This window comes from Vipera ursinii (assembly GCF_947247035.1).
Source record: "Vipera ursinii genome assembly, chromosome: 3".
NCBI classification, from domain to species: Eukaryota; Metazoa; Chordata; class Lepidosauria; order Squamata; family Viperidae; genus Vipera; species Vipera ursinii.
Window position 1 is genome coordinate 35,815,769 of NC_139516.1, and position 25,047 is coordinate 35,840,815.

General features: G+C 35.4%; 1 protein-coding gene across 1 annotated transcript in view; it reads right to left on the bottom strand.

The window, feature by feature from the left end:
- Positions 1 to 684: 684 nt before the first annotated feature.
- The window catches only part of PKP1 (plakophilin 1), a 52,797-nt gene continuing 28,434 nt past the window's right edge, over positions 685 to 25,047 (bottom strand). The window contains exons 4-14 of the mRNA XM_083358438.1: positions 19,809 to 19,953; positions 16,665 to 16,872; positions 15,957 to 16,137; positions 13,870 to 13,984; positions 11,718 to 11,870; positions 10,825 to 11,001; positions 8,697 to 8,850; positions 7,077 to 7,263; positions 6,046 to 6,130; positions 5,369 to 5,465; positions 685 to 4,477 (exon numbers count right to left, since the gene is read on the bottom strand). Of these exons, the coding sequence (XP_083214564.1) occupies positions 5,394 to 5,465; positions 6,046 to 6,130; positions 7,077 to 7,263; positions 8,697 to 8,850; positions 10,825 to 11,001; positions 11,718 to 11,870; positions 13,870 to 13,984; positions 15,957 to 16,137; positions 16,665 to 16,872; positions 19,809 to 19,953 (1,477 nt within the window). The 3' untranslated portion in view covers positions 685 to 4,477; positions 5,369 to 5,393. The remainder of the gene's footprint in view (positions 4,478 to 5,368; positions 5,466 to 6,045; positions 6,131 to 7,076; positions 7,264 to 8,696; positions 8,851 to 10,824; positions 11,002 to 11,717; positions 11,871 to 13,869; positions 13,985 to 15,956; positions 16,138 to 16,664; positions 16,873 to 19,808; positions 19,954 to 25,047) is intronic.

The window sequence follows — 25,047 nt, forward strand, 5'->3', positions numbered from 1 at the left end:
AAGTTCTATAAAAAATAAAACTCTAACAAGTAGCAATGTGGCAGCCTCTATAATCTGGGTACAAACAGATTTAAGTGTCACAAACAGTCATAAAAAATACTGGGAGATGTCAGCAGCCTAGCATTTTGCTTGGGAGAGTGTTTACTTTCCCAATTAAAAAGTAATGTAAGATTAGATACTCAGGAGCATTAGATAGTCTTCTGGCAGGGGCAGAAAAAAAGGTGGGGTAGAAAGCTTTTGCTGTTAAAGTAATTAGTGATTTATGGCCATGTAGCCATTTGGTAACTATAGAAACCTTCCCACAATACCACAGAATTTCATGAAAAAGCTTAGGATTTATCTCCATATTTAAATATGGAACTATCCTGTTGTAGAGATTTAGTTAAAAATTTGTCAGAATATTAGTTAAGGCAAACCTGCTGAGCAAATTGGTTCCAATAAACCAGAACTAGACTGATTTAATCTAAGATGTTAGGGTAATGAGTAATGATAGAAGAAAACTATATGGAGATTTCTTGTAAAATGTTTTCCTGATGAAAGTCACAATATTTGTTTCCATGAAAAGACATCCTTTTTTGCATTGACATATATTTTCAGAGATTACATTGGATTTTAATAAATATTGGATGTTGTTCATATCAAAATGAAAATTTTAATGAAATATTACATATCCAAAGTGTTTTATTTATTTATATATTTCATGGCAGAAGTAAGAAACAGTCAAAGTGAAAAATTAAGAGACCTTTCAGTACTTTATTGACTTTAGATGTTCCAATGAAGCAAATACACATATTGTACCAGAAAAGCAATGATAATATGGGATTCTTTCACATGTATTTTACAGAATAGTTCATGCAGCTTTGCAAAGATGTTAGAAAAAGGGCTGTAAGTATTACAAAAAAAGTTAGCAAAGGTTTTGATTGTGTACACAAGTCTTCTGAAATGATGCACTGGACATTCAATACATCATTTTTTGGCTTTTTACAAGGCTTAAAACAAAGCAAGCCCTGTTGAAAAAAATAGGTGCTTTTTCTATGTTGAAATTATAGCAACTAGCATTTATTTACAATTAGTCAAATCCTATGCCATTACTGCCTCTTACATTTGGCTTTTATGTAGCCAGGCCAAAGATTATGTTTGATCTGTCTCTATAAACAATTTTGCCCAATCACAAATTACATGTACAACAGATTTATGTTTTTAATTGCATGCAGAAGTGGGAAAAAGACTCAGTGGTATGAGCAAAACAAAGATTTTGATATAATTGTTCCAGTGTATTAAGCCTCCTCCCCATACTCTTCAGATTCTTTTCACTATAAGTTACAGGATTAATTAAGCCATCATGGACGATTGTCCTAAATGCCGCAGTTGGTGATATAACAGTCTTATCATATGAATTAAAAATTATAAAATTTGTTCTAGAAATAGCAATGGATACTTGTATAGCAATGGTAGTTCCTGCAAATTTCATCATTGACTAAAAGAATCAAATTCTGCTTTAAATTCAGAGTTGCAAATCAGTTTTGGATCCCAATATTATTCTTATTGTTGTTAGGGTTTTGAAATAATATTTTTAGAATCTTACTGACCAATCTGATGTGTGTGGATACCTAATTATATGTTCCTATGTAAGAAAGTGTCACCAGGCCTATTATTAGTTTATTGGCACGAACTGTTGTCATTCCTTACCAAAACCAGCATTGCCACAAACCTGTTCCAGGCCTTCCTCACTGTGTTTTGAGACAACCTTCAGCACCACAATTTAAATTTCCCAGGATGTTCTAAAACAACATTATATATGACAGTTGGGTAGTTCTTATTTCAAGAGCTGTTGTAATCATATTCATTCCATGACTTCTAAAGAACAATTTTATCCTGGGTCTCTAAATTTGGTACTGGTTGTTTGTATTGATGTAACTAATTACTGTTGATTGAGCTCATTAAAACTGAATACAGTCAACACAGATATCTGCTGTCAAAAGATTTAATTGGTTATTTCAAACTGATATGTAAATTTTCCCATTCTTCATGTTTGCAGTTCCAAGGCACCATTATTTCTCCATTTTTATACCTATCTCAGTCTCCTTCCTCTCAATTTAGCAGCCTTCTTCTCACCTGATCTTCCTTTCCCAAACTTCATCGCTGCGTGCTTTCTCCAATCCCTGATTCCATGCTTGCTCCAGCTTCTCTATTCAGAACACATTTCCTTACATTATTTAAATTTAGACAATGTTCAGTTTTCTAATAACTCCTCAGTTCCATCCTGTATTGTTCAGGAGAACTCCCTTTTCCTCCAAAGAGGCTTTTCTAGAAGTGACAGCAAAAGACGCTCTGAATATATTTAACTTATTTTCCTGAGTTCAAGTTTACTGAATTCCAAAATCTTTTTTTCAGTTTTTTTAAGCTGCTTTGATAAAGAAAATTATTTTATGCTGAATTGTGGAAAACCCCAAGTAATAAAAGGAAGCAGCATACAGACAAATTACAAAAACCGCTATCTTAAGACCCAGTATTTATGTCTGTGAGTTCAATACTTTTGTAAAGAAATTAAATCAGTTCATGGATATAACATATAAAACACTATGAACAACAGCTAGTCATAAAGGTTATGTGTTATTTTAAGTATCACAGTATTTTTATATACTAACTGCTGAAGAACATTGATGAAATAGTAATCTTGGGTTCATGTTCCAATTGTGGGGTTCCTATCAATATCTGATAAGCCAGTGCAAAAATAGCAAACTAAGCTAGGCACGGCTCTATTAACGTTCTGACATTCATTTCTGAATAAAGATTTTCAACAACAAGGCAAAGGACAATAACATCATATCACTGGATTATGCATTATCTCTATCTCTTATGGAATGTCTTCATGAGGACAAAAGACTGAAATATTATTTGGAAAACATAGAACATTCCTAATGGTTGGATTATTAAAAAAATAAAAAATGCTACCATTTCCCTTCCATATCCATGTCCATTAGTCAAGATGAACTAATGGAAACATTGCAATGTAATAAAATCCTGTCTATTGTTTTAATAATTTGTTAATAACATAATTTTATTAGGCTTCCATTTAAGACACTGAAAGGATAAAATTACCTTTCTTATCTTCTTTCTGAGTTTATAGTCTTGGCAGGCACATTCAGCTGATAAGTTTATTTTTTAAAAAAAGCAAAGATACATTTTTGTGAGACATACTATCTGAGAGTCATACAGAAGTCTGTAGTTATGGATAAATTTAGTAAGGTATTATCTTGAGAGTTCCAGGGTTGGTTTTTTTTCAAAATCACCAGGAAGAAACTCTGTTCATATATAGTAGAAAAATGAAGATTAAGAACCTCTTCAGGAGAAACCTCTCTTATGTGAATTTGCTTCTTGACATCTAAATGATCTACAGGGGAAAAAGGCTAGCAATAATCAGAAATATGAAAGCAAAGCAGAGAAATGAATGAATGCAGAAGGGAACCCATGAAAAAAAATTGGACAGGCTCCCTCTATTTGATATTTTCAGAATTCTGGGGGTTGCAATGACAATACTAGTGGAGGGTTCCCTTGCTGAGCATTGAGGGAATGGAAATTCATCAATAAAAAGGAATAATGTGTCACCAAATATATGTATAATGGCTACTGAAAACGAAATAAACATGTTAGATGTTACTAATTTTACCAAAATTAATTGATATGGGCTTGAATAAAAAATGATATCTGCTATTCACCAGTAAGGCCTATGGCTGTAGAAAAATGGCCTTAGGGTGCCATTCCATAGGCATTTCTATTGCAGTAAATCCCACTGAACTCTATGGAAAATATTCCCAAATAGCATATTTTGGAAAGAGGAAGGAGGGAAGAAGAGAGAGGGTGGGAGGGAGGTGGAAGGGTGGGAGGGGAGGGAAGGAGAGGGAGAGAACATGCATGTTTTATTTGACAATAATCAGAATTATGTTTTTTCTCTTTGCCAATTTTTTCCCCAAGGGCCCCCATCATTCAAAGCATCTTTATTGATCTTGGATGTTGAGAATAGTTATCCAACAATATCTAGAGATCCAAAATTAGGAATACCCTGTCTACCAAAATGATAGCTAAAAATGTACATGCTTACAGAAAAAAATCATGTTTTTTTTAATGAATTAAGCTGCAGTTAGGCATTATTTCCTTAGCATTTCCTAATATATTGACTTGATATTGGTTAGGGAAGTAGATGCCTAAGCTGTTATGTATATCATTCAAAACTATAAATCCCAATTTTTGGTAAGTTGGCTTTTACATAACATTAACAAGCAGCCTCCCAGTTTAACAAAAGAGAAAAATATATTTAAAATATTCATTAAAACATTTTAAGATACTTATATCCGACAATACATTTTTCATCCCTAACTTTACAACTTAGTTGAACTTTCAAAATACTGTAAGTCTTTTAACATCCTAACTAATTCCTCGAGGATTGAAGACTCCAGGCAGAAACCAGTCACATGCTCTGAAAAAAAAAAGGAAACCCTTTTCAAATGTAATCATTTCATAGCTCCTCCCACTCCCACACTGATTGGTTGAGATCTATTATCTCCTATCTTTTAATGCATCCTAGAACACCTGGGTGGTGAGCAACAGGTAAAGATCAATGGAACAATTTCCATTCTATCCTTTAGCTGTTAGCTTAGAGGCTGTAAATAAACAGTGCTTATTTTTTGCAACTAAGAATGCTATTTTTCTCATTCTTTTGCCCATCATGGGCTATAGTGGACAATAGATGGCAGGTTGATGGGGTAGGATTTGGGACTATTTTTTCCTTCTTTTGATGTTGGGGTGGATGAGAAATTATTTAAGCATTTTAATAGAGAGGATGATTACTGGAGGCTTAAATCACATATTCTGCTTCATTTTCCATTGCAAGAAATTTCACTCTGTATAATTTTGAGGGTACTACTGGCTAAGAGGGGGGCTGGAATTTATCCAGTTGGGGGCTTTATCTGGCAGCTAGCACTAGAACCAAGCTGCTCATTAAATTACTGTATTCTGGCTACTGCTCAGAATATTTGATTGTAACTTGTGACCGTTGTACATCAAGTCATAGACAAGATCGACCCGGTTTTATTTCTTTTTTGTGACAGTCATAAAGTGACCTTGGTGTTGTTAAGTAAACACCATAGTTGTTAAGCAAACCAATGGTTTGTTAAGGGTGTGGTTTCCAGAACTCTGGGGTACATAGTCCATGCACTCTGCACCAGTATTGTAGTGACCAAATTTAAAATCAGCTCCTTTTCAAAGAAAGTGAAGCCCCACATTCAGCACTTGAAATTGTTCTTTTATAGCTCTAATTATGGTTTGAACTGTAGGAAATGTGACTTCTTTTTCCTAACTTTGCATTTACCTGCAATCCAAACAGGCAAAGTCTTCTAGAATCTGGAAGACAGAGTCCTTAAAGTTCTTCCTGTTAAGGATCCCATCATGTTCTTGTCATATCCTTGCTGCAGAATGAGCCATGGGAGGAAGGCAAAGAACAGAGAAGATCAAGAGAAGAAGAATATTTTTCTTTAACATAATTTAAATAAGTTACATAATTTTTCAAGTCACTTGTTACATTCAAAGAAAACATAAGATTGAACCAAAAACTTTACAGTCAGTATATTTTACCGATCATATACAGTATTCAAGCAGTTTGTGAAATTTCAAAATATACCAAAGAACTGTACTTCTGCAAATATTTGTTTAATTTCTTTAATTTACTCTATTATACTTTTATAACTGTAGTTTTTTTTAAAAAAATTGCTTATTTTATCTTTTCTCATGAAAAAAGGCTACATATGTTTCTGAGGCAGTTGTTTATTCATGGAAATGTACATGAAACCTATGACATACTTATCTTTCTTTCTTTCTCTGCTCCCTCCCATTACATCTCCAGACAAAACTCTGAGCTCTCTAGAAAATGTGCTGCATTTACTACCATCCAACATATTGTACATAAAAAATGTAATCTCAAATTGAAGTGTGTGATATGGCGGATTGTTTTATAAGAAGTGGAAAAAGATGCCACCCTTGATATTTTACCTGTTTTAGTACAGATTGAAGTTCCCTGTTTGACCAAATATCAGATAGCAGCATTCGAGCTGCTTCAGCTGCTTTGGGATAAGATCTGTAATAAAAAAAGCAGAGCTATAATAAACACCCACAAATACCTACCTCTCTCTCTCTCTCTCTCTCTCTCTCTCTCTCTCTCTCTCTCTCTCTCTCTCTCTCTCTCTCTCTCTCTCTCAAAAGATATGATGCATTTTAAGGATTTAATGTTTTCAAGAGCATTGAGGTATGTGTAATTAGCTGGCAGATACAAATGCCCCTGCACAAAGCCCTGAATGGAGTAGTTGTGAGAAGACGATGTTTCTACAATGTTGGTAGATTTGTGTTCTGTCAATGAAGCTTGGATTATGGGAGGCAAGTGCTTCATTTCATGCAGTTTTTGAGAATATCAATTCTCTTGATTATACAGGTAGTCCTCAACTTACAAACATTCATTTAACAACTGTTTGAAATTACAATGGCATGCAAAAAGTGATTTTTGACCAGATCTCAAACTTATGACCATTGCAGTGTCCTTGCCATCATGTAATTGTGATTCAGGTGCTTGGCAACTCTCATTCATTTGCAACTGTTGCAGCATCCCGGAGTTGCAGCATCCCGGAGTTGCCATTTGCAACCTTCCTATCTGGCTTCTGACAAGCAAAGTCAAAGGAAAGCTGGCAGGGAAGATTGTAAAATTTTGTTATTTTATTTAATGATCCTGATGATTTACTGTGACAACCACAGCAAAATAGGTCACGGGTTCAGTTATGTGATGCCTCACTAGCTATAGTCAACCTCATTGTTCAATCCTAAAGGGGTATTGTGGGAAGATAGTACAGATAAGGCTATTCAAGCAGTCCTGTAATATGTAGAATATCCAGTATTTATTGATATGGTATGGCCTTAAAATGGATATGTTATGTAGAAAAAAAATCATACAATAAGTGTAAAATACCTCTACGTATATGTCAACATTGCATAGGATCACCGTCAAATGCCCCCAGTTGCATATTATTACTCACCCATTTCGGCACAGGCCTACTACATTATTTATCAAACTGGCAGTCAAGTAGGGCTTGGCCATCTGTGGGTTGTACATGATTAAGTTCCTCAGGGCATAGCAAGCAGATGTCATGATGTCTCCATAGTTGCTAGATCCTGGAGCCTGGAGGGCTAGAAGGCGAGTCACATCTGGAAGCACCTGGTGAGCTAAAGAGGCAGAAAGATAAAGGTGAGAGGGATCTTGGACTCCTAGTGGACAATCACTTAAATATGAGCCAGCAGTATGCTGCAGCTGCCAAAAAAGCCTACACAGTGCTAAGCTGCTTTAACAGAGGGATAGAATCAAGATCAGGTGAAGTGTTAATACCACTTTACAATGCCTTGGTAAGTCCACACTTGGAATACTGCATCCAGTTTTGGTCACTAAGATGTAAAAAAGATGTTGAAACTCTAGAAAGGGTACAGAGAAGAGCAACAAAGATGATCAGGGGACTGGAGGCTAAAACATATAAGGAACGGTTGCTGAAATTGGGCATGTCTAGTTTAACGAAGAGAAGGGCGAGGGGGGACATGATAGCAGTGTTCCAATATCTCAGGGGCTGCCACAAAGAAGAGGGAGTCAAGCTATACTCCAAAGTGCCTGAAGGCAGGACAAGAAGCAATGGATGAAAACTAACCAAAGAGAAAAGCAACCTAGAACTAAGGAGAAATTTCCTGACAGTTAGAACAATTAATCAGTGGAACAACCTGCCTCCAGAAGCTGTGAATGCTCCAACACTGGAAGTTTTTAAGAAGAGACTAGACAGCCATTTGTCTGAAATGGTATAGGGTTTCCTGCCTGAGCAGGGGTTGGACTAGATTACCTCCAAGTTCCCTTCCAAGTTTATGTTTATTATTATTATTATTATTATTATTATTATTATTATTATTATTATTATTATTATTATTATTATTATTATTATTATTATTAATTATTATTGTTATTGTTATTGTTGTTGTTGTAATCTAGTTTTTCTGAATGTAAAGTTATAATGAAAAAGGACTGCAGCAGATCATCATGAGATGGTGATGAAGGTTGTGTAGACCTCCTGATAAAATATATTTGGCCCATAAAAATGAAGCAACATCATCACTTCATGTGAAAAGCCCAGAAGTACCAGTCAGTCAGTCTTCCCTTCTTTGTGTTTTTGTTTCACAACTCATTTAATCTTGAACCCCATAGTACTAATGAATGTATGATAGAGCAACTGAGTGCTGCTAATATGGACAACTAGGAAAGAAAAGTCTGTCCTTTCATGTTGCTCCATTTGTGTTAAAGTTGCAGCATCCAAAATTACTAGCCAATGTGCTTGAGGAAATCTGGGAGTTGTAGCCCAAGAACAGGACTACAGATTGAGGAAAGTTATCAGGTTGAGGAAAATTTCAACTATTAAAGCATTATTGTAAAACAGGAAATGTGATACCAATTTAATTGGAGTTGATGATTTTTTAAATAAAAGGCCCCAGAAAAAGATATATTTATAAAATTTTAATGTCTTAATTACCTATGACATCAGGATTTTTGCATTTTGCAGTGTGGAAGGAAGAGATGGTGGGAATGATATATCAGAGAGCCCCATGGAGTACAAAATAACACCTACCCATGGTTTTGTGGAGAATAGAATGTCGGGACATGTTGCTCAGTAAAGATGTTCCAGATCGGACAACTTCAGCATTACTGGATTGCAGGAGCCGTGCTATGCGGGGCAGCCCTTTCTCCTTTAAGGCGATTAGTTGGCTCATTGCATTTGACATCTAGAGGACAAAACAAAATCACATCTGAAACAATTTCTGAACTGCCGAATTATAACAAAAACAATGGAGCATTCAGGATTCCTTATTGCTAGAAGATCATATTTAAAAACACAAACTCATTCACCTTTTTATTTTTGCTGTTTCATCATGCTAACTTTCCAGGAAAAGCAAAGCTGGCCAAGGTCTGTTTCTGCGTATCACTCACAACCATCTAAATTTGGGCTTTGCCATTTACAGTTTGTAATCAAAGAACAAATAAGGTTATTCTTTGATAACAAACTGTAAATGGCAAAGCCCAAAGTTAGATATGACATACAAAAGGGAATCCTCCTTAAGAAACAGTTAAGGCATAAGTCCTTAAGAAATTGGCTTTGCTCAGTCCTAGAGTTCCAAGGGTGAAAGCCTGAAACACACACCCTGGGCAGGTCCTCTTTTTTGTGGTGTGGCAAATGCCCTCAAATACTTCCCCACAGTTTTCTCTACAAACAGATCTTATGAGGAATGATTTTTCAAGTAAACACATATGAGCCACAAATTCACACATGATGCCACCAAACAGGGAGAATAGAAGAGGCCCACACAGAGAACATGTGACATCTTTCTCAGTTCCTTCTCTCAACCTGCAGTTGGGTTTAAAGTGGGTAAGACTACAGGTATTGCACAGTTAATGATCACTTGCTCAATGACCTTTAAAGTTATGATGCTTCTCGCAAGCAAATGGGGAAACTATCAGGGAAAGTCACAAGTTACTCAGGTAAGACTCTTCCCAATCCGCCACCCCCCATCCCCTCTATACTCAAACCATGCCTCATCAGCCACTTATAAATGCTCATGCACCCTCCCCCACAGAGCAACAGCAGCCACCCAAGGTGCTTGCTTAATGGCTCAAGATCCTCACTTAACAATGGCACCAAGGATTATAGAGATTGTCATTGCTAAGCTAAGTGTACAATTGCATTGCGTAGTGACAGAAATTCTGGTCCCAACTGAGGACTACTTGCATGCATATTTTGGTGTAGAATTAATTTAAAATTTAAGGATTAGAATTTAGAAATTACTATGTAGCATTAAAGCTTCTAATTTCTATATTGGTCATTATTTCCTTATTTTACTTTCTTGGAGTACTTATTCTTTTTAAGTTTTTGCCAGTAATGCATCCCATACATTGAAGCAAGTAAAAACCCATTAAGTCCAAGTAACGTATTACAAGTTGGAAGACTATATCACAAAATTAATTGAACTTGAAGAAAAGGCGAAGTTGACCACTTTGGTCTGGAAAAAAAATCAGATCTTTTATAAAAGACTGGAACCCTTAAATGGAATTTTTGTTGAAGGAAGAAAACACTGACTTCATAATTTTGGGATTTGGGGATTAAAAATAAGATTAAGAAGTTGGTGAAAAATGTAAGATGATAATTACTCATTGGAAAGAAAACCAGAAGGCATTTGTATTTTTTATTTTCTATCTTTGCTCTTGTTTGTTTGATATATTTTATTACATTGAAAAATTTTAAAACAATTATCTTCCTAATTAATATTTTGCTAATACAAAATGTTTTCTCTGATGGAAGAAGTTTGATCAGTATTAGCAATGTTAATTTTTATCGGCAGATTGACTAAACAGAAAAAAAATGGGTACAACCTTCAGATTTCAATGGATTTTGATCATCCTCTAAATAACTGTATTTTTCAATAGAAGAGGATATTTGTAACTCAGGGTAGAACTAAGAGTCCCTGATGCTCTCTTAGGTTGGATGTTTGCTTGCAGATATTTCATTACCTGACTAGGTAACATCATCAGTGCAGGAGCTAATAAATATTAATAAAGGTTAACCAAACGTCTGCAAACAAACACCCAAGCTCAGAGAGCACTAAGGACTCACAATTTCATTTTCCCCACAGTTTTATTTTATTCTTTGATTTCCCCTAAAATCCAGCCAAACATGTCAGCAAAAAGCAAAATACGGTAGTTACCATTCCTCTGCTTGCAGTTAGATTTTGGAGAGCTCCAGCACATGCCTCCAGGGTAGCATCTTTTCTGCTTTTTTCCATTAAAGACAGGTAGGTGCGGATGGCATCCGAATGATACAGCCAGCTGGAACCTTTAGGTTTATACTCCTCTTCAGGAAGTGGTAGATTATATTCATCATACTAAGGATAAATCAAAAGGAAAATTGAAAACATCCAGATTGTGCAAAAGGCCCACATTTTATCACCCTAACTTATTATTTTACCTTGGTAGTTAAATAGGATACAAAGAGTGTCTCAATATATTTGTGTCCTCATGGCACAAGATTACAAAAGTTTATACAATTGGCACACTTGGTTAAAATACTAAAGACATATAGAGATATTGACTGAGATCTATTTTTGTAAGATGCATTTATACTCTTTTACAATCATCAGAAATGAATTTGTTCAGGGGTTCAGGTTCAAATTTAAAAATAAACATTCAGTAATTCTGATGATTGTCAAAATTCATGACAATCTTGCCCCATGAATTGATAGGATTTTGTTGAGATAATCAACATTTCATTAGTTCCAATTACCTGTTTAATGTTTTGACATTTTTATTTGAATTTTCATGAAATTGAGGACATTTGTGGTGAGATTTCACAAAGGAATGCCAAAAATACATGAAATTAAGCTCCAACAATTTATTTTTTTAAAAAAATATATATTGAAGGAAAAACAAAGATTTGAGACTTGAATAATTGCTCTGACACCTGCAACTGCAATGAAAGGTAGTTTTCCCATACTAGAGAAGGGATGTAGGATACCTATCTTTATTTCAAAGGAAGGTGCCTTCATTTGAATGACGTCTTCTGCAATCTGTAAATGAAGCAGTTCCATGCCTTACATCTTACCTCTAGCTTTCCTCTGTTGTTGAAGCAGCCTGTCAAGCTTTTGTCCTTGTGAGTGTTTCTGGCCAAGTGGTTAAGATGGGTGTATTTATTTGGCACTTCAGCATCCAGGCGGTAGGACAAATTATGAAGGATACAGATGCAGTTCTCCACAGACTACAAGAATCAAAATAATTAATTATTTATTATGCCAATACATTTGCCATTGTTATTTTGAATATAGACAGAGGGGCATATTAATGAGTTATCTTGGTTTAAAGATTGAACATTTTCCTCAGTTTTAAATTTAAATTTAAATTGTTCTTACAACTGATCTCCCAATGAATTGTTTGTCATAAAGATTCCTCCAGAAAGAAGATGAGAAAAATGTTATAGAAACCACGTGCTTCTCAAAATACTTAAAACAAAAGGAATTTGTAACAGTTGTCTGAATTGTTCACATAATGCACAGGTATAGTATAGGTGGTACCTTGCTCAATAGTAGTGACTGTGAGAGGGATCTTGGAGTCCTAGTAGACAATCACTTAAATATAAGCCAGCAGTGTGTTGCAGCTGACAAAAAAGCCAACACAGTGCTAGGCTGCATTAACAGAGGGACAGAATCAAGATCACATGAAGTATTAATACCACTTTACAATGCCTTGGTAAGGCCACACTTGGAATACTGCATCCAGTTTTGGTCACCACAATGTAAAAAGATGCATAGTATAGGTGGTAGGGTTTCCTGCCTCAGCAGGGGGTTGGACTAGATTACCTCCAAGGTCACTTCCAACTTTATTATTATTATAAGGATAGAAATGGGGAGATAATGGAAGCAAAGTGATTCTAAGATTTTGAAGAAATTAGATTTTGGAAATAATAAATCAACAAATAAGTAAAACAAAACAAAACAATTAAGCTTAAAATTGATGAGACTATAGTACTGAATGTGTTTTTAGAGCAAAACCTAATGGTACAGATAGTCCTTGACTTATAACCGTAATTAGGCCTGGCAATTATGTAGTAAAATAGGTCATCTCATGACCAACCCAAATTTATAACTTTTTCCCCGAGTGCTGGTTAAGAGAACACCGTGATCACAAAGCAAGCACCACAATCATTAAGCAACACTGTGATAATTAAACCAACCCATTGTTTGCTATAGGCAGTTTTTTTCCAGAAACTGGAAGTAAATGCCAATTTCTGGAGAAAACATTTTAAATTGCTATCACATGACCACAGAACTCTGCAAATGGTTGCTGAGTACCCAAAATGCAGTCATGTGACCATGGGGGCAGCTATCAAAAGTATGGAATGGCTCATAAATACTATTTGGAGGATCCATCACAACTTTGAACAGTCAATAAGTGATTAATCATAGGATGAGAAAAGCTTGTATTCTAAATGTACAATACTGTATATAGAATTTGGAATTTGCTAATAATGGCTCAGTGGGTTAGGATGCTGAGCTTGTCGATCAGAAGGTTGGCATTTTGGCCGGTCGAATCCCGAGTGCCGTGTAACAGAGTGAGCGCCTGTTACTCGTCCCAGCTTCTGCCAACCTAGCAGTTCAAAAGCACGTAAAAATGCAAGTAGAAAAATAGGGACCACTATGGTGGGAAGGTAACAGCATTCCGTGTGCCTTTGGCATCTAGTCATGCCAGCCACATGACCATGGAAACATCCTCGGACAAACGCTGGCTCTTCAGCTTTGAAACGGAGATGAGCACTGGCCCCTAGAGTTGGAAACGACTAGCACTCATGTGCGGGGGAACCTTTACCTTTACCTTTTAATAATGAACATTTCTTTCTTCCTACCTGCATTGTCACATAACATGATTTTATGCTTTCAAGGATGCAGCTACCTCTTACAAGAAATTTGGAAACAAACGGCATTTGAAATTGAGCAAGGATCTTGCTAGAGAGTAACACCAAAGTTGCAAGACATCTTGACTAGATCCAAAGTAATTTTCTCTTTATACTGTGATCATGAGAATTACAGCTCACAATATTGTCATGTAGTTTTTACAGTAAAGGACACTAAAAGATATGTGAGGAAGTGTGGAAAAAAAAGCTAGTCCATATTTATATATTCATTGGGATTCAGTCCAAGGCTAATTTTTCATGTAACCAAGCATTGTATCAGTTCATAAAGTATATAGAAAGATCTTTTTGCCTTATCATCTGGTTGGTTAGCTGCCACACAATTCTGGGTATAAGTCATCACAGAGTCAATCAATCCTGGATAGTTTCTCATGGTTTGACGTCCAGCATCTGCAGAACTCAAGTTCCTACAAGATTCATTTTATAAAGAAAAAGAAAGAAAAATTTGTTCAGTTAAGTTTATATACAGCATAGAGAAAACCATTAAACATCTTAGAAAATCCTTTCTTAAGAGGAAGACGATTTAGATAGTGAATTTTAGAGGTACTTTGAGAATGTAAGCTGATTAAAAGTCAATTGTATTCTACAGATTCACAGAGAATAATCGCAAAACAATCCCATCTCATATCAGCTAGCCTCTGAGAACACGGGCAGTTAGCCTGAAAAGCAGTCCAGCATTGCCTGAAGATCTCTCCCATAGAACCACCATAAAAATTGAGTTTCCTGTTTGAGTGGGTCTTTTTTCTCATTCTAGATGCACTTTGAGTAGGTAAGCTTCATTTCGTTCTTGCAGTTTTAATCATTCCTAATATTTTATAACATAAATCTATGTTTCATAACAGAATAAATACCCTCAATGAAAATCTCTGCGAGCAAATGGTAATAAATTATTTGATTTGACATTTGGATAAAATAAACAACTCTTTAGATAGAATTACGGTACATCTTAATAAATCTGCTGTTGGTTGAGTTTTAGAAAGGAGTAGCAGCAGCACACAGGTGTAGAAATCAGCTGCACATCTGGTCCTAACTATTGTAGAGGGAATGTCCAGGGAGGAGCAAAAAAGAAGATACAATAAAATAACTGAAGACAGAGTATGTCACACCGTATCTTCAGTGGGTATGGATGTGATATGTTGGAGTTCTTTATAATAAATTACTTGATATAAACAAATTGTATGAATGTTACATTGAAACCAAACTACAAAATATGGAAGAAAGCTGGTTTTCTGTAAGACCCCTGGTTTTTCCCAAACATTGTTTTTCAGCAGTTTAGTTTAAGGAGGAAAGATATTCAATACTTGCTATTGTTATTCAATTAAGAGTCAAACATCCTTCTTAATCTTCTGCAGATCACCCAAAATTGTACCAGTAGCTTCTGATCTATCTACTGCCTATCCCTGTCCTAAGGCAGTGCTTCAGTTGATTAAATTTTCTAATTGCAAATATGCTTAATCTGCCCATCCAATAGTTCCTAGTTGCTGGCTGCTAGGAGACTGGTAGTAAAAGCTACAAGTCAGAACTAACATCTGCATGCCAAGGTCTGTCTGATTTTCGCAAGCGTGGACTTGTGAAATTTGTGGACTTCCCTGCCCACAAATTGCCTTGTATAATGTAAATTGGAGTGACTGCCAGGGTTTAAGGTATTTCAGATAGGAAAGTCAATACAAAAGGACTTTTTCTGAAAATTCATTAGCTAGCGGCTATTGTTTAAATTATCAGAAAAGTAAGCAGGAAGGATTGTATTTTAAAAATAAAGTTGGACATTTGTCTGTGACACAACATAGATCTGGCACCTGCTTGTCATTTAATTAAACAACAGCAACATCCCAATATATGCATTTACATGGATGATTGCATTATCTAATTCAGAAGCTTTGACGACAGCAATTGAAGAGTTTAGATCGGCATTCTTTCCTTGACCAGTTTTTCTTTAAAAAAGCTTATTGACTAACTATTTCCTTTCCAGCCATTTCAAGGTATTGCTGCTTTTCTTCAAAGACCTAAATGGCTTGGAAACCCACACTGAAAGAAATGCCTCCTTCACACCAGTCTGCTGGCATACAAGATCCAATTCTGTAAGGTCCCAGAAACCATTCTTCATATCACCAACTCTACTGAAGGAAAGGCTTGAACAGCAAGGACCTATTTAAACAACAGAATCCCAGCTATATACAAAAGGATGCAGAGTTCTTCCATTTTCTTTAGGCTTGATTATTTATCTTTATATTATTGATATCACTGTCTTTGTAAATATTAAAAAAAAACAAAAAAACAACATATAGCTCTTTTGGAGGATAGTTCCAGGATAACTTTAAAATCATTCTCAGTGTGATTTTTAATATGATTAAAATATCAATATTATGTCCAATGATGTACCTTAAACAGCCAGTGGCATTGAAGAAAACTTCTGGGTCAACAATTTCTCTTGATCTACTATTGCTAATACCATTACACCACCCAGAAAAAGGTACAATAACACAATCAGTCAGAACTGGAAGAGCATCGTGTATCAAATCTTCTTTCAGTTCATCAGTGGAGGACAGGTTCCAGAGCAATCCTGGAAATTAAGTGAAAGAGGTTTGTTGCTGGAGTTTGCAGTGTAACTCATTTCCATATAGACAGGCAAGACAGAATGATGTGAAAGTCTATTTCTAAATATCCACTAAAGGCAAGCAGGTCTCCAATTAAATCATCACAGAAGGATAATACCAGAAGCCTATTTCCTGATCACATTTTGACTTATCTTAATGCAGGAATGTCATTGAAATATGGAACAAAAAAGAAAATATGAGACAATTCTGTTCCTATTAAGTGGTAAGATTAATTTGCAAAATTCCCCAATTTGTGAAAAAAAAGGTCATGTTATTTTTTTCTAATACAAATTAATGGAAGCACAGTGAATTTCTTGACTGAATAAAAGGGCTATGTTCAGGCATTTCCAAATCACTTAATCTGTCAACCATCCTAATCACTAGCTTCCATTTCTTGAAGAGGTGCATTTTTAGGTGTCCAAAGTATCTTTTTAGTTGCATAGTGTGACTCATTGCCATTGTTTTTTCACACTGCTGTGAAACAAAAGAGTACCTGTCAACTGCTTCTGTATTTCGGTGTTCCCAGTCCTCCTCAGGAGACTCACACACTCTCGAATTCCATTCTGCCTGCGGGTTTCTAATTTGTTAGTTGGATTTCTGAAGACTAAGTTTCGAAGGGCCCCAGCCGAAGCCTGCTGCACGTTCTCATCTGAACTGCGCAGAAGGTCAATCAACTTGGCAACGCCTCCAAGTCGGTAAACCTAAAAAAGGAATAATTGAAATGCACATGGGTCAAACCTGCTCATAAAGCTCTGCTGTTCTTTCAATCAACACAAAATATTAGTATTAAAAGTTGATAGTAAGATGAAATTTATGCACTGTCTAAGGAGGCTCTACTGCAGAACGTACACATATGTAATCCCCCCTTGGCACATATATGAAGGAAGCGGAGGTAATAGCTTCTATCTCCTTTTCAGGTCTTCAGAACTCCACGAGAGTTTCTTGAGACCCAATGTTTTTCTTATGCTGAACTAAATGAAAAATAATATTTCTGACTGATAAACAACCAGGAATTAAAAAAGATATCTCCAGAAAAATGAGTCATGGCTTGGTCCTCCCATGATTCAGTTCTCAAACTGAAGATAAATATAAATCATTTCAGTAGATTAATAAATACAGGATTTATAGATTTTAAGCAATGGCTGTAATATCAGTCCATTCTCAGTAGGAGAGTGGTGTTATGAATTATGTGACCCAGACCTGTGATGCTGACTTGAAACAAATTGGTCTTCATTCTGTCAATTATAAGGATTGATGTTGAGCAGCGCTTATCCTGAAGTGACTCACGTGTGGAATTAATGTATTCAGGAAAGGAATGTATTCATATATGAATAATAGCCACTGCCTGCATTTAAGTAAAATATTTTGAGTGCCTATGTTTTTGCTGATCAATAAATGGTATTGAGGTAGGGAGGGAATATAGAAAATTTCCATCTCCTGGCCTAAACTCTGGCCTCCAAGCACCAAGCAATCATCAATGTGCTATCAGTTATCCTGAGTAATGCATGGAGAGTATAAAAAATACATTTTATGCAGTGGTGGGATTTAAATATGTGAACAACCGGTTCTCTGGGTGGGTACTACTTCCGAAAGTCCATTCTGGGCCTGGGCAACAAAAAATTAGCTACCGGTTCTGTCATACTGGTGCGAACTGAATTTTATGCCTTCTTTGGTGGGATAGGGGAGACAGCATTAATTCATCTTCTCAGAATATTTTATTGCTAAGGGCTCTGATTATTGAGCTTTAATCTGTGTCTTTTCATGCTTCCTATTCTTTTAGCTCAAAGCAGCCAGGTCCTTTAAAAGATTCTGCCCAGGAAAGAAATTAGACATGATGGTGCTGGGCTTTGCAGACCAAACTGTAATACCCATCTCTTTTCTACCAACTAAAAAGTTATCAAGTGTTTAAAACTAAAAGGAAGTCTAGTTTGATTCATACTTAAGGCAAGCTCTTTCTGAGGTTCAGTGACAAAACAGTGTAACTTTTTTTTCTGTCTAATTGCTGGTCTTAGAGCAACAATATTCCTTAATTCTCACTCCATGCAAAAGGGAACTCAAATAAATTATTTTAACTCCATATTGTTTTTACTTCCCATTGTATTTGTCTGGTCATATACAGAATAAATTTATTTAAATATCTGAAAAGAAGTAGAAAAAACTTCTCTTCAAAAGCCTAAAGCTAAGGAATCATGGTGAGAAAGGAGTTTTTGCAAACTTGAAAATGGACTCACAAATAAGCAGCATCTTTGGTTTTACTGGAATTTCAAATATATCACAGCTAGCCTGAAAAGTATTATGTTCACTGTCAAACACAATCAGTGTCATGGAATAGGCCCAGAATGTTAAAGTACATCAGACTTCACTGAACTATTTAATGTGTGAGTGAGATGGGATTAGAATAGTGTAACAATAGCATTTTCTTTTTCAGTGTGGCTCCATAATTCAGAACATTCACTGTGCTTACCCATAAACAACCCCATTTTTATTGTCTAGGACAGGGGTGTCAAACTCAATTTCATTGAGGGCCGCATCAGCATTGTGGTTGCCCTCAGGGGGCCGGGTGGGTGTGGCCTGGGTGGGTGTGGCCTACTGGGTGGGTGTGGCTACAGTGCATATGGCCTACTGGGTGGGCATGGCCAGCTCTACATCGTTCGCATCAAGGGTGCCTATGGGGGCCTGGGCAGGAGTGGGACAGATCTGGGGGTCTCTGGCAGGAGGAGGGTCTCTGGGCCAGGGCCAAGGCAGTGGGGGCCGTTCCCTCACTGTTTCCAGGATGGCTTCGTGGGCCACATGAAACCACTTCACGGGCCAGATCTGGCCCCCGGGCCTTGTGTTTGACATGTTTGGTCTAGGAGATAGGTGCCATAACAGATAGATTTTACTAAATATTAATATTTTCCAAAACAAATCCATTTTCTAAATAATGCTGGAATTACTAGCTCTGTTAGTCTAAATCAGCAAGTTTAGACTAATTTATAAATAATGTTTATATTTATAACAGTATATATGATTACTAAACAGTTTGATGAATTTTCTGACTCATATTTCAACCAGCAGTGTTTATTTTTGTTTCTGAGAGCTTAATTATATTCCTATTGACTATTAGACAATGTTTTAATACAGGAGGCTATTAACCTAATTATTCTAAAGGAAAATGAGTACAGTTGGAGTTTTAGTGGTGCCTTGTTTGCTACTTAGGAAGCAATGGCTAAACATTCCAAACTCAAGTTTGTTTCCTTGGATATAGTTCTTGAATTCATAATGAATATATTAAAAATAATCTAACTTTACTGTAGAATAGTTAACTGAATATAGTAAATCTTATATAAATCTTTTGTCCTCATTCAAATAAGAGTATTTAAGAATATTCCAATCAGGAATACTTCTAATAGCTGTAAGTTTAAGTATTCAAATATAAATTATTTGTGGACAAATATCATGTTATGAATATTAAGTAAATATGGGTGTAAAACCAAGTTTATTTATCCATGCAATATGTTTTAGTAACTTATTTAGTGTTGAATGGATATGTTTTTATTTCCTAATCTGATCTTCCTATGGGAACTATAGAAAAAAGTGTTCTGACTTAATTCTGCATTTTTAAGTTTCCACCATAAAGCTCAAATAACGCATTTACCTCTTGCTTGGCAGATTCATCTTGAAAACAGGTGTGCTGGAGGTAGTAAGCACCCATGGCCTGGTTCTTCTCATCTGAAGAACACAGGAGTTGAATGGCTTTCTGGATAGTCATTGCTCCATAATCCACTTCATCATGACATATTCTGAATATAAAAAGAAGAAATATTCAAAACTGGCTTGGTCATTATGCAGGAAGGCCTATCTTAAAAAGAAATATGAGTTGTGTGATTCTTTTGACTTCTTGGCAGCTATGAGCATAGTTTTCATGAAATTATGAAAATGGTCAGGATTTAAGTAATAAATAAAAGATACTTTTAGAGATGCTTGTTGAATTGGGCATACTGCTGTTATAGTTCCACCCCTTCTTGGTAATGTTATATTAAGTATCCAAATCATCATTACATTAAAATTTATTTCTTTTAACAGAGTTATTCTTAAATTAAAGATTTATTTCTCAGATTTCTTGTTTGATATGCCAGCCTCTGTATATGCTGATCATGATCCTCTTTTGATTTCTGCTCTTTATTGATCTATGCTCTAACTTCTGTTTTGCTATCTAGGAGTGACTCATAATTGTATCAAGATTATATAAATCATCCTAAATATAAAATACATTAACAGAATAACAGAGTTGGAAAGAACTTTGGAGGTCTTCTAGTATAATCCCCTGCTCAAGCAGGAAACCCTATATCATTTCAGAAAATGGTTGTCCAATCTCTTCTTAAAAACCTCCAGTGCTGAGGCTTCTACAACTTCTGGAGGCAAGTCGTTCCTGTTAGAGATTAAACTTGATTTGGGTGACAATATTATATAATGGAGTAAAAGCACCTTTAAGGAGTTAAACGGCCTAAGGGTGTGGCTGTAATTATTCCACATAAAAGAGATTTAGATGTTACACGTAGTTGCTCTTGTATATGTGTTTGATGTTAGTGTTTGGATACCTCTTGTTCTCTTGTTTGCTGACTTGATATTTATTCTCTCAAGAATCAACTGCTTGCTACAGTGTATATTGTTTTTGATATTGGTAAGCAGCTTTTGTATTTTGATACTATGTTTTTATGGACTGACTTTTATGTGCATGATACTGGATTGATACTTGGACTATTTCTTACTGTGTTTCTTTTTGTTGTCTGAGTAAAAATAAGTTATAAAACTCGTGTTAGTGCATTACTGTTTGCCTAAAAGTCCCAGTACAACTTCCACTGTGTATTAATAATACTCTGTTAAACAAACCATTTTTTCAACAACATATTCTAACAATGGTTATGGGCCCAGATCCAGTGTGGTGCTGAGGACAGGCACAGTATTGTATTTATATTTCCTAACTGAGTTTTCAAATTCAGACAATGGCACAAGGACTATTCAATCCATTCTGCATTACCCGGCTTAATGGGTCAAACTACGTATCCTGGTCTACACAATGTAGTTTGCTATTACAAAATCAAGGTCTTTGGAAAATAGTCCATAATCCTCCTGATGTAACTGCCTGGGATCCAACTAATGAAGAAGATAACAAGAAGATTGTAGACTTCAATAAAGACAATGATAAGGCTTTATCTATCATTGGGCTAACATTAGGAGACCAACAGCTAGTCCATGTGCGTGGAGAAGAATCTGCTGCTAAATGTTGGGCTAAGTTGAAAAAGATTTTTGTTCGGGACAGTGTTGGTGCTCATATAAATCTTACCAGAAAGCTATTTAGAGCTAGACTGGAAAAGAATGGCGATATGTTAGCTCACCTTAACTTTATAAAAGCAACTTTGTTGGAACTGCAAGAAAAAGAACTTATTTTCTCAGAGCTTCACCAGGTTTACATCATTTTATCATCATTGGATGAGAGCTATGATGCCTTTGTATCGTCCTTGGAGGTTTTGTCCAAAGAAGACCTAACTGTTTCTTCAATAACTGGAAGGTTGTTGGAAGAATCAAGATGTCGTATGGAGAGAAAACAGTTGAGAGAGCCATTGCAACAAGAAATAAAGAAGACTGAATCTGCTTATATTTTAAGGAAATGCTTTAATTGTGGGTTAAAGGGACATATTGCTAAGTTTTGTCAGAATAGTAATTGTCAGAGAAAGGAAAGCCATAGAAAGAATAAAAAGCTGATTAATGTAGCTGTAGCTAATAGAACTACTAATAACCACAATTGGTGGGTGGTAGATAGTGGAGCTACACACTGTATTTCAAAAATAAAAAGGGATTTTGAGAATATAAGGTCTAGTAAAAAATATATTTCTATGGCTAATGGCTGGAGAGTCAAGGTCTCTGGAGAGGGTAAGGTTTACTGTTCATTTTTAAAACAAAATTTGGAAATGCTATATGTTCCCAGATGTGATTATAATCTATTATCAGTTAAGGCATTATTGGAAGCAGGTTTTAAAGTTACTTTCCAAGGGGAGGAATGTCTTATTCAAAAGAATGAAGTGAACTTAATAGCTAATATGAAAGACGGTTTGTTTGTAATTAGCAATGATCCTATAATAATGGCTACTACTTGTACAAATCAAAAACCACATGATGAATGTATTCATTTATTACATAGAAGATTGGGTCATGTGAATTTTAATACACTAAAAAGAACTGTAGCTTTGTCTAATGGGTTTAAGTTAAAGGCTTGTAAGAAATATCTACAGTGTAACGTATGTGGTAGAGAAAAGAGCAGGGCAGCACCAGCTAATAGGTTAGATGGATTTAAAACCACAACTCCATTAGAACTGGTATTTATGGATTTGATAGGTCCTATGAAACCCAGTTTAGGGGGTGCTTGCTACATATTAAATATTCTAGACCATTATAGCAGATATGGGTTCTGTTATCTCCTTACGTCAAAAACTGAAACTATACAAACAATATCTAATTGGCTCAAGTTTGTACAAAGGAAAACTCAGTTAAATGTAAAAACCATAATAACAGACAATGGAACTGAGTTTGTTAATAAACAGTTCAATGAGCTGTTAGTTTCAGAGGGAATAGAGCATAGACGTACAGCTCCTTATAGACCTCAGCATAATGCATTTGTTGAACGGAGGGGCCAAACATTGCAAGCTATGATTAGATCTATGATTGAAGATTCTGGTTTACCTGATAGCTTATGGGGAGAAGCAGCAAAATGTGCTAATCATATTTTAAACAATGTGGTTAGTTCAGCTACAGGTAAAATTCCTTATACCTTATGGTATAAGAGAAAACCAAATCTTAGTTATATTCACACATTTGGGACACCTGCTTGGGTACATATTCCAAGTTCAATAATAAATAAAGGAGAACATAGAGCTAAACAATTAATTTTTTGTTGGCTATGAGTTAAACCATAAGTCTTATCGGTTCTGGGAGAAAGGTACTAAAAACATTTATTGTAGTTCTAGCGCTGTTTTTCAAGAACAGTCAGGCTGGGAAAGGATAGAAGATATTGTATATATTCCTCAACAAGATTTAACTAACTCCTCAAATGAAAGTGATAAAGAAGAGGAGGAACCTGCTAGAGAGATCAAACAAGAACCACTGATAGTGGAGACAGGAGAGGAAGAAGATAATAATGTAAATGTACCTATAAGTCCAATAATTCTCAGAAGGTCTAACAGGGAAAGACAACAGCCTGATCGTTTCAAGGCAGGTTTAATTTGTCAAATAGACATTGAACCTTCTAATGTTGAAGAAATAAAAATGTATCCTGAGAATGAAAGAAAGAATTGGAAAGTAGCTATGGATAAAGAAATAAAGTCTTTGCAAGATCTTAATGTTTATCAAGAGGTTAAAATACCTAAAACAGAAAAGTTAATTGGATGTAAATGGGTTTTTAAACTGAAAGAAAGTGTTACAGGAGAGGTAATACATAAAGCAAGATTAGTTGCTCAAGGATTTGCACAGAATAATAGTGATTATGATGAAGTATTTTCCCCAACGTTAAGAGCTTCCACTCTTAGGGCTGCTTTAGTTTGGGCAGCAAATAAGAATTATAGTATAAAACATGTAGATATTGAAACTGCTTATTTGCATGCAACATTAAACCATGATATATATATGAAAGTTCCATCAGGAATAGAAAGTAAGGTAGGGTACTGTTGGAAACTGAATAAGAGTTTGTATGGTTTAAAACAGTCAGGTTATGAGTGGAATAGATGTTTAGTAAAAGAGTTAAATAGTTTGGGATTTAAAGCTAGTATTGCAGATCCTTGTTTATTTATAAAACAGCAAAATAATGAATTATCATTGTTATTATTATTCACTGATGATATTGCTATTATAGCAAAAGATGAAACAGAAACTGAAAGAATAATTTCAGGGTTAAAAAGAAAATTTAGAGTAAAAGATCTAGGAGCTATTAGTCATTATCTAGGGCTGGATATTGTCAGGACTAGTAAAGGATTTAAACTGTCTCAAGCTAAGAAAATTAATGGTTTGCTGAAACGTTATAATATGGAAAACTGTAAACCAGTAAAAACACCTATGGTTCAAGGTTTTGAGAGTTCAGCAGATAACAGCAATGTCTTTGATAAAAAGATATATCAATCATTAATAGGCAGCTTGATGTATTTATGTAATTGGTCAAGACCTGACATAGCATTTACAGTTAATCATTTAGCTAGATATTGTGAGAATCCTACAACCAGATGTTGGCAAGGTGCGAAAAGAGTTTTAAGATATTTGAAACACACCATACATTATTCTCTATATCTAGAGCCAACAAAGGAATTGGAACTAAAAGCATTTGCAGATGCTAGTTTTGCATCTGATACTGTAACCAGGAAATCCACTTCAGGATTGGTTGTATTATTGGGAAACGCTTTAGTAGGATGGAGGTCTAACAGACAGAAGCATATAAGCTTATCAACAACTGAATCCGAATTTTCTTGTCTATCTTTATTATGTACTGAGCTATTGGTATGGAAACAATTATTGTTTGATATGGGTTTAAATTGTAATGAACCAATAAAAGTGTATGAAGACAATCAAGCAGCTATAAAATTAGCAACTAATGCTGCAGTGAAAACTAGATCAAAACATACGGATCTACGGTATCTAAATGTCAGACAATGTGTTAAAGATAATTTGATTAAACTGGAATATTGTGCAACTGAAGATAATATTGCTGACCAGTTTACTAAAGCTCAGGGTGCTATAAAGCATAAATCTGTTTGTGATATGTGTAATTTGAGATTGTAAAAATATATGTATAATATGCCACCCAAAAGGGGAGATTGTTAGAGATTAAACTTGATTTGGGTGACAATATTATA